Source organism: Chaetodon auriga, chromosome 2, assembly GCF_051107435.1.
Source record: "Chaetodon auriga isolate fChaAug3 chromosome 2, fChaAug3.hap1, whole genome shotgun sequence".
Taxonomy (NCBI): Eukaryota; Metazoa; Chordata; class Actinopteri; order Chaetodontiformes; family Chaetodontidae; genus Chaetodon; species Chaetodon auriga.
Genome location: NC_135075.1, coordinates 10034701 through 10047642, shown reverse-complemented (window position 1 = coordinate 10047642; position 12942 = coordinate 10034701). Strand labels below are relative to the sequence as shown.

The 12942-nt window shown below is 42.5% G+C and overlaps 1 protein-coding gene across 1 annotated transcript in view; it reads left to right on the top strand.

The window, feature by feature from the left end:
* Window positions 1-742: 742 nt before the first annotated feature.
* Window positions 743-12942, top strand: part of LOC143334445 (carbohydrate sulfotransferase 11-like) — a 19604-nt gene continuing 7404 nt past the window's right edge. Inside the window, exons 1-2 of the mRNA XM_076753257.1 lie at window positions 743-1209; window positions 11125-11204. Coding sequence (XP_076609372.1) covers window positions 1116-1209; window positions 11125-11204 — 174 coding nt within the window. The 5' untranslated portion in view covers window positions 743-1115. The remainder of the gene's footprint in view (window positions 1210-11124; window positions 11205-12942) is intronic.

Here is a 12942-nt window from a genome sequence, read left to right as displayed (position 1 = left end):
TGAGATCCCAGTGATGCCGCTCAGACAGTGATTAGATTTTAAGTGTATTTATTTCAGTCCAGCCTGCAGTAAAATGAAATAATAACATAAAGCTTTTCAATAAAGGTGTACATTGTCTGCAGCTTACTGGGCCTTCCCTTTTTACAATACACAAAATTTGTTCATCAAATTAGTTTCAAACATTTTTTACTTTTTACTACACATCTTCAGTTCATCTTTAACCTTAATAGAATTGTATTTACATGATTCTGCTTCTTTGTTTGTTAAACATGTTGGCCTATTTTCCTCTGGGGTTTGGTTTCTCTCATTTTAAACAGCTTTTGAATCATTTTAGTTGTGTGTTTTCTACTGTTTTAAGGCCAGTAAACAATAAACAGATGATTCATTGGTTCTTCACAGCTAGTTCTGTTAAATTTGTTATGGCTCTTATGAATCCCACCACTACACCTCTTTCATCATGTGTGTATTCTGCCTTCTCAGAGCAAATGCAGCTGATTAATACAGAGATATTCAGAGTGAGCACAATACAATGGAATATACTGAAAATGTGAAAGCACAGGAAATGATACAGAGCCTTTTTAAATTGCCACGTTTGCACTGATGGTGTCATTTTGTGGCACATCCTCACAAACAGATCTAATTCATTTGGGCTGACACTGTTCTGCATCTGGGGAGGAGTTTTACTTTGAAAGGTCTAAGCGGAAACGGTGTAGTAAAAAGCTGCTGCCCCGAGCTCCTCTCTGATTCGTTGAGGCGCTGCAGAGGGAGAGGGGGGGTTAACAATCACCCCTCACACAAACAGAGCGGTGGCCTCTGCCCGCGGACAGACCTGCAGTCTGTTCTGGTCTGTGTGAAGCAGCGCACGATGTGACACTGACCGGGAGACAGAGCAGCCATCACAGCAGCCTGGCCCGTTTGCTTCCGTCCTGTCCTCCATCCCCGCTGCGTCTCCCTCGCTGGACATCCGAGGATGTACAAGAAGAAAAGGAGCAGCAAAGGTCAGCACGCCGGATCGATGCTCTTATCGGGGATAAAGTAGACACCGCCGCGAGAACAAATAGAGCGTCTTCTTCGCATGAGCTGCGCGGCTTGTGGGTCGTCTCCAGAGGCTCAGGATGAGGAAACCCAAAGTCACTCGGATGGTTTTTGCCTTGTGTCTGGGATGTTTCATCATGGTAATCCTCTACTTCAACTGCAGTCTGAGGCCAGGTGAGCTGAAAGTCTACGAGTCAATCAAAATCCATTTTTTCCTTTCATTTATGACCTCACGACAAACATATTCAGCCTCCATTGCAAATATGTATTCATCATAATAATGATGACAATAATAATAATAATAATAATTCCTCAGTAGTCGCACGCATGCATTCACTTATGTCAGATATTACAGCTGATTCCACTAGTTCTCACCACTCCTCTGCCAATAAGATTTGGTCTTTAAGTCTAAGTTTTCCCATCCATCGGCAACAAAATACATTCAGCAATATGAGAATTTACTGATAAGATCTGTGTCAGTCTCAGGATGTAGAGACATGTTCACACAAGTGTACTGGACTGATCCCAGCAACACTGAAACTGGAAACTGTGAAAGTATTTAAAAAATGCAGTCGGATCTAGAAAATGAAAGTCCCATAAGACAGAATATGTTGTTTTTTCCTCAACACTTCATATATATTTAGATATAGATTTCACACATTTAAAACATTATGGTCCTTAGAAATGTGTTTTTATATGGTATCAAATTACATGTGATGTCTAGCTTGTCTAACAGGATGGGCTTCTGGTTTGATCTCAGCTGTGGTCCCATTCTGTTTCTATAAGGTTTGCTCATTTTATGTCCACCTCTCTTCATCATTTCCACCTCTGCAGTCACTATCACTAAGTGTGTGACTGGTGTCCTCCCTCCCTAACATCATGTTCATCCCTCCCAGTGTCTGGATTTCCCTGAGAACCCCAGATCTCGGTTGAGGAACAGTTTCATTGCAGAACTGATTAGTGGTTTGTTTCCTCTGCTACGTGGAGGAAGGCCGGGAGAAGCTGCAGCTGGCTGGGAGCGCCGTTGGCCCTCGCTGAGATCGGTTTCCACCTCTTCCAGGTCCCACTCTGCCACATACAATGGCCTCATTCAGACATGCCCAGCTATATCATGGACCAAATAAGTGTGTATAGGCCATACTGTGAGGAGTCAGGGTTTTTAAGAGAGAGGTCAGTCAGTTCTGGATGTGTGTGATGTGTGGCATGGGGCGAAGGCTGTTCGGGGTTATTAAGAATCCATGAAAGAATGGCCTATTGAGGAGACCAGAAGGATTCCACACTATCATACTCCTGAAAAGTCCACTTGAAGTGTGCTGTTACACCATTTGAGTGAAGTTTTGTGGCTATTTGTAGCATTCAAGGTTAAAGAAAATACCTTGAGTTCCTTGGATGGTTGTGCACGGTGCATCAGTTTGATGTTTGATGCATTCCAGGAGTTCCTTCTGTGGCGATGCTTCATTTTCAGGAGCTTTGATGTGCCTTGTCCCCCTGAATTGCCCTCCTCTGCATCACTTTCTCTTTGACTGTGACGGAGAAACGCGAAGAGCCAAAGCAGTAAAAACTGACTTCGACTGTTGATGCAAATTATGATGCACATCACAGTTTAACACTCTCAAGATAAGTTGTTCTTTAGATGTACCTGGAGGATTAAAAGTATATCCACCAAGGGGTAAACTAGGGCCAAATCACCCCTGACTGACAGCAGAGTTTAACCACAGCACAACACAAGAGGAGGTTATTGTTAATACTAAGATCAACAAAAGTGGCAGGCTCTGTTAGGTTCTGTTTGAAACGATCAGCCACCGTTTGTTCAGTCTCCTGCTGACTTTGCTTCACATCCAGATACACTGCCTGCACTCTCCTCATGTGTTTAATTGCACTTTGCAGACGTTGAGGGTACATTTTTGATGATGAGTACAACCAGACACATGGGGAACTCATCATAGTCATCAAATGCATAGATAAAAGCAGGTCTGCCAGCACTGTGTCAATGAATGGTGAAACATCTGGGTGATTTATTTTTTTTTTTCTGTCTGTCAGCTTTAAATCAGCTTAAATTGGTTTTAATTATGCAGCCACTCTGTCCTGTTTGCATTTCAAACACCTTCACCTGCCTTCTCTTGCTCCATCTGGGGTAAAGGTCATAGTGTTTGTTCAAAGACTATATAAAGCTGCAAGAGAGCAGCCGCATAACAAAGCAATGAGCTGCCAAGTCAGAGTTCCACGCTATAACGTTGCCGTGTTTTTAAATTGGCCTCTGCTTGCAGACAGGATTCACAGCGCTCATCTAAATTTAGGATAATAACATAGTTGCACAGTGCATTTACTGTACATGTCGTGTATGCTGCACTCTTACAGACACAGAGGATGGAAATAGTAGTTTTTCTGAACATGAATTACCTCCCACATGGAAAAATGGACCATTTTAGTCAGTCATGACATCTGTTTTCTTAACCCACATATCAGTTTTTCTTAAAAAGTGAAAACTGGGCCTGCTGGGCTGACATTATGTCACTCCTTTCCAATACAGATCAACATGTTTCATGCATTATCGTCACTCCAGACGATGCACCTTGATATTTAGATATTTGACGCGAGAAAACTGTATTTTACAAATCTCAAGCTGTCTCAGCTCTGGCAGATTTTTGTCAATCCTTTGAGAATTACAGGAAATTCTGACTCTGCTCCTGAAGAAGTGAAGCGTTTAGATGGGCATTTCTTCAGGAGTGTGGGCCTTTATGACAAGCGCAGCTGTGGATTCTCCACAAAGTCTGCACAGAAACAAGGACTGAGGTGGACGTCTGTGGTGCAGCATGGCCTGGAATGCGGTATGTTGAGTTTTATAGTCAGTGTCTTGTTCTGTACATCCCCCTCCAAATAAAACTCAGGAACTCTGATCTATATGTTGCCAGTAACATTTGCAGATACAGATGTGAGTTGATGGTTATCAGGTGCTGGTTCTAGCTATTTAATTACAAGGAGATCCTGAGACGATGGTTTGGGGCTTGGGGCTGCTGTCGTTATCACTGGAGAGGTACCCCACCTCATACCTTCCTTGTCTGGGCTTGACTTGAGGCCATGGCAGTCATAAAGATGAACTGCTCAGCCTTCCAGCTTCAGTGGAACACCTGCAGCACACTAAACTAAGTTGCTCCAGAGCTGCTTTTGACTGAAGCCTTGTGAAGACCTATTGATGTGACATTATCCAATTAAAAGCAGAACAAAACATCCTCAACGGAACAGTGCATGACCTAATCTTCATGTGATGTCCCGCAGTTGCCAGTGGAAATCATTCCGGTCTCTGCTGCTGTCAGATTCCTGGCCACCCGGGCCCATCTTACGACAGGTCAGGGTGGCCCTGCTGTTCCAGCCTGTTCTGCTCCAGCCAGCTGCATATTCATGACACAGAGCCGCAGGAGCCGATGATTCAGCAAGTACTCTGGAGCGTGTTTTTTTATTCCATTAAGACCATCTGCTTTCAGAGCCGGAGTCCTCGAGTGATTCAATATGCACATTTGTTCTCTCCGTGTTGATATCGCTCAATAAGACCTTCACTCTGCATAATTCTGTTGTTGTATTAAAGGGCTGCTGTGTGGCACCAAAATAGTTTTTAGCAGTCAGTCCACTACTTTGGTCTACCCTGAAATATTTTGACAATAATGGCAGTGTTGGATGGATTGCAATTTGGTACAGACAGTCGAGGTCCCGAGGGGATGAATCCCACTGACCCTTCATCTAGCTACATAATCAGGTCAAAGAACTCAATTATCCAGCCAAATATCTCTATGTCTACTTAATGGATTGGCACAAAATTTGCTGCAGATGTTCACTGGACCTGTGCTGCTTAAATGCCTGAGCTGTCTATAGGAATAGTTGCACTGGTGCACTCTCTCCAGGTCGCAGGTATCTACCGTTAGCTAGTAGCTAGCTTAAACACGGTTAAAATGCCTGAAGCCAAATGGTCTAACGTGACTTTATTTCACTCGAAAGCATCCAAACATCGTTTTGTGCCAGAAATGTTTAAGAACAATTGCATGTAAAGGAGGAAACACGTCAAATGTCATGAAGCATGTGGTGACAGATGGGGTAGATGTGAGAGCAGAGGGATGCAGCGTGTGGGGACCATTGATGACGATCATAGCAGCCATTCCTCAGGTTAGTAATGTAACGCTGATTTTGCAAATCTTAATATGTTGTTCAGTTTCAAGTTCAAATTTCCCTTCGCGATACATAAAGCCACCCTGCTTGTGACATCTGCTTATGCAACAGCTCCATATGTCAGAGCACAACATGTGATTCTCCTCATCACCCTATTAATTTGCAGATTTTTGCACTTGTAACCATTTAAATGCAGGTGTGCTGCAACATACAAGTAGATAACCAGCACACCAACTAACGTGTCAGCCTACAAGTCCACATCAGACCCTTTTGGCCCTATGGACCCTCGGATCAAAAAGACTCATATCACACATCTGCATACATTCTTCTAAGGCTAAATAAACAGACACTACACCACCCACATCCCTCTGTTTTTGCACTAACACCCTTTACACACACATTTGTGGCCTAAAGGATCAGGCTTTCCCTTGGACAGTGTGTCTCTCAGTAAAAGCTGCTCTTTGGCAGGAGAGGCCCAGGAGGGGGGAGGGGGCCCCGGTTTTCCCAGTGGAACCTAAACACAGAGCTCCGTTTATGGCCTGGACAGGAGGAACACACATCAGCCTTTCTATATTTTGCATTTCCTGAGCCCTCGCTCGCTTCTATACGGGCCAGGAGGAATGCTGCAGCGCTGGGTCTAGACAGGGTTAAACCAACAGGACGGCTCCTTTCTTTGAATAGGCCTTAGGTGGGGTTGGTGAATCTCCTCAGTGGTGGAATTTCAGCTGAGTGCTGAGACAGTGTTTAGTTAGAATAGCATATGCATAGCTTGAGAAGTTGTGCATGTCTTTGGAGTATTTTTCACATTTCCAGACTCATTTTAAAAAGTCTTCTTCTTGACAGTGTGCACAGTTTCCCATTATCTGCTTCACCTGATATCCAGCTGCTCAGCTTGAACAATTCAGTCACTTAATACCCTGACAACTTCATCTGGCTCTTTGTGAAATACCTCCTGACAAAATGTGGACTGTAGATTTCCTCTCTTGCTGATTATTGCTACATTAGCAGTGATGCCACACAATGCGCCCTTTCAGCCCAGTCGGTGCCATCTCAGCTTGATGTTACCTCTTCTGACTGGTGTTTCATTTAAAAGTCCACAGAAAGATCGCTTTGGGTGTGGTCATGTTGGAAATGTGTTCCTGAGTCGCTGGTACTTTCCATAAGGAAGTGATGTCAGGAAGCAGTACTTTAGCAGAGTGCACAGCTCACCTGAGTCGCACAACACAAAGAACAAAATCTTCCTTCAGCAGCAGCATCAGCAGCATCCAGTAATAAGCCATAGTTTGGCATCGTGGCAGAGGTGAGTCCACTGAGTGAGAATTATGGGTGTGTTTGAAGAATTAGCTTTGATTATAATGAACAGACATTTTACCGTGGTTCAAGTATTTACTCAGTATTTATTGATTAATTTCACCAGAATGTGCAATCATTAACATGAAGGCCTGGACATACCAGCATTTAAAACAGCGATTAGTGGATTTGCCTTTGGGGCTGTTTTTTCACATCCAGTTGAAGATTTGTGAACTTTGACCTGCAAATTTGTGGCACTGACCAATAGCAAGCTGTCCTGACAGTGCTGAACTTTGAGGGGACAGAGAGCAGAAGGGTCCAACACAGAGGAAGCTATGGTAGCTTATCAGCTGTGCTGCACCATTCATGTTTATTTAACCTTATTTCAGTGGAATACATGTTGAATAAAGTGTGTGAACTTGTTATCCAGTTCGTGACCATCAGGCCTGTATGTTAACTTTCTTTTGCACCCAGCACTGATGCTACAGAGGTTAAAAGTTTTGTAGCACAAACCACCAATTATAGCACAAGTATAAAACATTGTTACCATCTCTGACACAAATAACAACACGCCGCAAGTAGCACAGTTCATCACTCAAACGGGCATGTGACTGGAGGACATTAATGATGCATAGAGGGCACCATCCAAACCTTAACAAGAAGACACAGACGTCTTCTTCATTTGCCTGTACAGTAAATTGCAGCAACCTAACACCTCTTTCTATACAAAACATCAATATATAAGGCTTCAAAAAGCAGTACAAATCTCAGTAAATCTTTATCAACATACATGCAATATCATTTTGTATTTAATTCATATTGATTATACATTATAAACATGGAAAGTGGTGTAATGACTCAAAACTAGAATCCAAAAGATTTTTGTGTTTTTAACAGAATGCAACAGATGCACATCACTGGCCACGACTAACATCTGTGAGTAGATGTCACTTAATAAAAGGACTGAGTATGTGCATTAGCAGCTGCAGCCTCCCTGTACTCTGCACAGCCAGGGACATCATCTTTAAGTGCACAGTTGACTCCAACTACCGAGTAGAATAGACCAGGCCTTTACTGTAATACACCTCACAGTTTTATATTCATGTCTTACATTCTAAACACTTGTTGGCGTCACTTTAATTCAGTACACTCTGACCTCGTTTACACTTAAACCCTTTGTTGAGTTACTTTGTTGTCTCTTGGTAATGCAGTTGCATGCTGAAATGGTTTTAAAAGGCATCCCTCTGTTGGTTTCAGGAACCACTTGAAGGAGTGAGAGTGGACAGCTGAAAAACTTTGCATTCACAAGCTGTGGTGTCAGAAACTCAACCTGGAATAAAAGCAATGAGCACGCATTCTAAAAAGGATTCAGTACTGTGACTTTTGTTGTTTTGTGCATAAAGCTGATCGCAGTTCAGCCGCCAGCACAGAGTTTCCCCTCACACCAAGTTGTTCACTGTGATGGATGGAGCAGTTGGCAGTAGTTTTGAGCTGGCCACAGTATGTGATCTGTAGTTGGTGGCTGATGTTTACAAGATACAGGTCCAGTCCTGTAACACTGAGAACCCTGTATCCTCAATCGATTGTCGTAGTTTTGTCATAACTACACATTCAGTACTGTACATGTCTCACTGGCTGTCTACACCTCGAGTGTGTCAGTGGCTTTACAGCTCATAAGCTGCTTGGCACCCGTGACTGGCCCAATCATACCACAGTGTGGAAAGAGGCACACACACACGCACACACACACAGACACACACACATACCCGGTCAGTCAGCTGAGTCTCCCTGCAGTCTCAAAACTGTGTCAGTGCATCATTCTCTGGGCATAATTGGGCTCTTGTGTGAATGCCGCTAAATAGCATCAAATCCTGTGTTCTTGTAAATAGAGTTCCATACAGATGACAAATGTTATTGCTGTCTCAGTAACTCTGGAGCTTAATGGCTGCTTGCAGAGAAGATATGGATTATTTAATAATGCTCTATGAAGCAATAAAACATGTTGAAGTTAATGGGACTTTTACATTGGTTTGAATGATGGCTATGCAGAGCGGCGGTCAGAGGATCTGTAGAGTGCACACGTCTTTGACGCTGCATTGAGTTGGATTGCTGATGTCGGACTCGCAGCCTCTGTCTACAGATGTTTACTCCAGTGAAAACTAGCTTTTCCTGTCAGTGAGGAAACAGGTGTCGTTTTATTGTTTAAGCATTGGCAAGACATACAGTAGGAACTTTTATGTTTTTACTCTCTGTGGATTTTGCTTCAAATAGATGTTTTAAATACAGAACAAAGTGCTGAAGTGGGCATCAAGCCAGACATGCAAGAGGATGAAATTTGCAGGTCTGAGAAGTGAAGCCAATGTGGAAGTGTCTTAAACCGGCGTTCTTTGGAATGGCCAGCAGGGGGAGAGTCCACCGGCTGCAAAAAGAAGTCCGATTGTGTGTAAGCGTATGAGAAATTGATCCTACTTCTCTCTTGATTTATTACCTCAGCAGACATTTTCCTAATGAATTTATGGTCTCAGTCACTACTAAAGCTAAAGTCTTCTTAAATTCAGCATGATGTTCATGTGGTAAATTGCAGTCCCATTTAGAGTGAAATAGATGATAAAACAGGGTATGCTTTAGGACATGGCTGCCTTGCAATTGACAAGTCACCATCTTGTCCTCGGGTGTTCATTCATATCCAATCAGGATCGTCCAAATATTGTCACTTCTGGCTCCAAAAAAACAAAAGGGGGGGTGAGGCATTGTGCTACGTTGTGTGAAAAGTGTTCTATAAAAAATGATTGATTGATTGATTGATTGATTGATTGAGTTACGAGAGTGGTTTAGATCTTCTCACCTAATTCTTGGCAAGAAAAAGAATAAGCACATTGCTCAAAATATTAAACTAATCAGCACCAGCATGTTTGGATCTATTTAATTTTTTTTCTATTAATTTCTTTTCGTTAGGGACCATAGCTATGTTAAATGCAATTACTGCCATGTGATGTAGGCTGCCAGCTTGCTTTTATCATTCAGTTATCACGCACAGTATCTAGAGCCGAAAACCAGCCGTATCCACAGGCTACATCATGTGGCACAGATCTGCTGGAAGCCTCTCTGAACAACACAGCTTCCTGTGTGTGCTGATTCAGCCTCACATAGATCACATGTGGCTGGCATGCCCGCAATGTGATGCCTTCAAGGATGAGGAATTGTTTAAAGAAAAAAAGACATGAAGGAGTGGAGATGTTCATAGTGTCTTGGCAATGTTTGAAAGACTCCTCTTTGAACATATCAGTGTATCACGACCAGTCAGTACCTGCTCATCTGCAGTTAGAGTGACAGCTCCAAGAGTTACTGCGGAATATCTGAGAGGAAAGCGAAGAAGTATCAGAGAATCAGTAGAAGTAATAACCATTTCTGTCTCACAAAGGAAAAGTTCAACATTTTGGGAAATATGCTTATGTGCTTCCTTGCAGAGAAGGTTACATCATAAGATTGGTACCACTCTCATATCTGTCTGCCAAATATGAATCTACAGCCAGGAGACACCTGGCTGAGTTCAGCATCGATATTCCAGGATGTCTGTCACATAACTTTTTAATTGAATAGATATGAGTGGTATCAACAGATTTAATGTCAACCCGAAGTGATTGGTTTACCAGAGACCATAGCTATGGAGCAAGTTATAGCAGCAAGGAGTATAGTGGAGCCTGTGAAGTCATAAGCACGTCTGCAGCGGGGAGACAAAAGTTCTATTCTGCAGGTTTGAGGTGAACCTAACTTTGGATTACAAAGCTGCAGTGCCACATTGCTTCTTAGAGGCCTCTTAGACGTGTTTGCCTAATTGAAATCCGAGGTTCTGGTAGTGAAACTGTACTGTGGCTCTAACTCTGTGTAGCTGTGTAATCTGATGCTGAGGTGAAAGCTCCTGTCGACAAACAAGAGCTCAAGCTTGTACCCAACAATGCATCTTAGCTACCCGCACTGTATTTTGGGCTTCTCTTTCTGCAATAACAGACCAAGGACACAACCTTTTTTTTTGTATTGTTACAGTTTCTACTGTTTTACATTTATAACATAGTCTTTTCTAGTCTTTAAAGTGGAACACCACGCAGTATCTATCTTTGAGGCCTTCAGACTGATAAGTGGATACAAAAAGATTTTCTCCTTTTTAAAGAACAGAGGCTGTGGTCAGTTTGGACGCTTGTCACTTGGATTCCTGTCATGACCTACATTTACTGTGGAAAAAAGTAGTGTAACCAGCTTCTCCTCTGTTCATCTGTGTGATCAATATATTCCAGTCATGATTGTACTGAAACAAGGCGAAATGAGCAACTTACGTCTTCACATGACCCTTTGTGTTTAGTATTAATAGGTTCATGCTTATTACAGTCATCTTTCAAACCTACAGGCGCATCAGATACTCAAAAGATGGAAGAAAACTTGTTAAGAACAAATTTGTCTTTTTTTTTATCCAAAAACTGTACTTTTCTATGACAGACAAAAGAGCTGGTTTGTACTTGAGGGTATGCCACAAATAATTATTGTTGCTGAATATGCGCTAGTCTAATCGCTGCCGTGACTAAACACATCTGTGCTCTGGAGACTCTTTCAGTCAGATTTCCTGACAAATGTGTTGTGTTTCCTCAGCCTCGGAGCCAGTCGGTGAAAGAAGCAGCGGGCAGAAGACGAGGAGGAGTCCTCTGCAGACGCTTTATGATGGCGACCAGGTCAGTCCTCTCCTACCACGACCCCCAACTTCACTGCAAACACACCGCAGTGTGACTCCTTATTAAAGCCTAGCCTGGACTTTTTTTTTTTGCATATGTTAAATATTTATTTATAAGTATTTATTCAGGCACAGTCAAACATTTTTGGCAAAACACTTTCTGTACATATTTTAGAAGGCAAACTCAATTTGAGCTGGGATTGATAAATTCAGACAAGCACTCTTGGCAAAGGAAATGATGGATGGACAGTTTATGATCCTGATTCCTTGTGTATTCGTGGCGCTGGTCTCTGGTATCTAAGGACGGTGCATGGAGAGGCCAGACCATAACTGGCAGACAGCACTAACCACAGGCAAGCATCACCATATGTTTAATAGTATAGAAGAGCCTGATGCAGATTTTTCATGATTGTCCTCCATTGTACGATCTTTGACAGACCTCACAAAACTAATTCTCCGGGTGCCCAAGTCCAAGAGGCAGAGCACAAACATCTGAGGGATACTCTTAAAGCTTGTGGACACCCTAACTGGAGCCACAAGAACGTACATATTTTGGCCACGGAGGCTTTTTACGTAAAAATCGAGAAGCCGTCCCTCAACAGAGGAGGTCTATGACACCACTTATCTCCCACCTACAATGTCGTCCTTTCATCCCTTCACAGAGGTTTTAATAACAGTTCACAGTCGGCATCATATGTCATAGCAATGATAATACTAACAGACACACAAAATTAGCTCTATGGGTAGTGAGAATTTAATTGTGAGTGCCCCAAAACATTAACTGGTTGCACGGATCAACAGCACTGAAGCGTGTTGTGTGCTGCACAAGACCACAGAACCTCCCTTATTCTGGATATTGCATTCATGTCAGCCTGTATGAAAATCATTCTGTTTCCTCAAATATAGCATATATTAACAGATACATGAATGCAAAAACTGAGATTAGATTGCTGCAGTGTATAGAGGCAAAACTTCAGTCATAACAAGCTGCATCAGGTGACCTTCCAGGTTGAGCTCACTTCAGAACATGAACTAAAACATAGTTTTTTCATATTTTTGTCATATTCAATAAACTGACACAGTGACTTAATGATGACAGACAAACAGATGCTTTAAATCCTGATTTTCAGATCATATTTCAAATCTATAATACCATATCAGCTTTATCAGATGTTGCCATGATTTGAAACATAAAAGAGGCCGAATGAGCTCACGTGTCAGTACACAGGTGGTTGGCAAATGCTGCTATCTGCCATGAACGCAAATGTAACCCTTCTTTGTGGGACTGTTTTCAAAGTTATTTTAAAGTTAATGACCTTAACTCCCTTTTTCATGAGCCTTACATTGTTTTGTCAATCCTCTATATTGCATTCACGGCCAAGTGTGTCACTGTTTCCCAGCCTACCTACTGGATACTGTGTCTGCATTATGTGACTTGTTGTTTGGGTGTTTAACAGTCCATAACATTCCATCTACAGTGTGATCAAGTCACAAGAGGCATCGAGGCTAACATCTGTGGAGAAACTGGAACAAACGGAAACATTTCTTTGCTGTCAGCTCAAAATTTACACACAGTTTGCTGTCATTAGTTTGTGCACGACTGGGTTTATTTCTCGCTGTTCCTGCAGTTTTTTCTTTTTCCTAACCTGATGACAGCTTCCCTTCTTCCCTTTACCACAGGGGGGTTCTGGGGCTTCAGGATCCGTACCACAGGTTTTTGAAGACAGAAATGGTGTCTG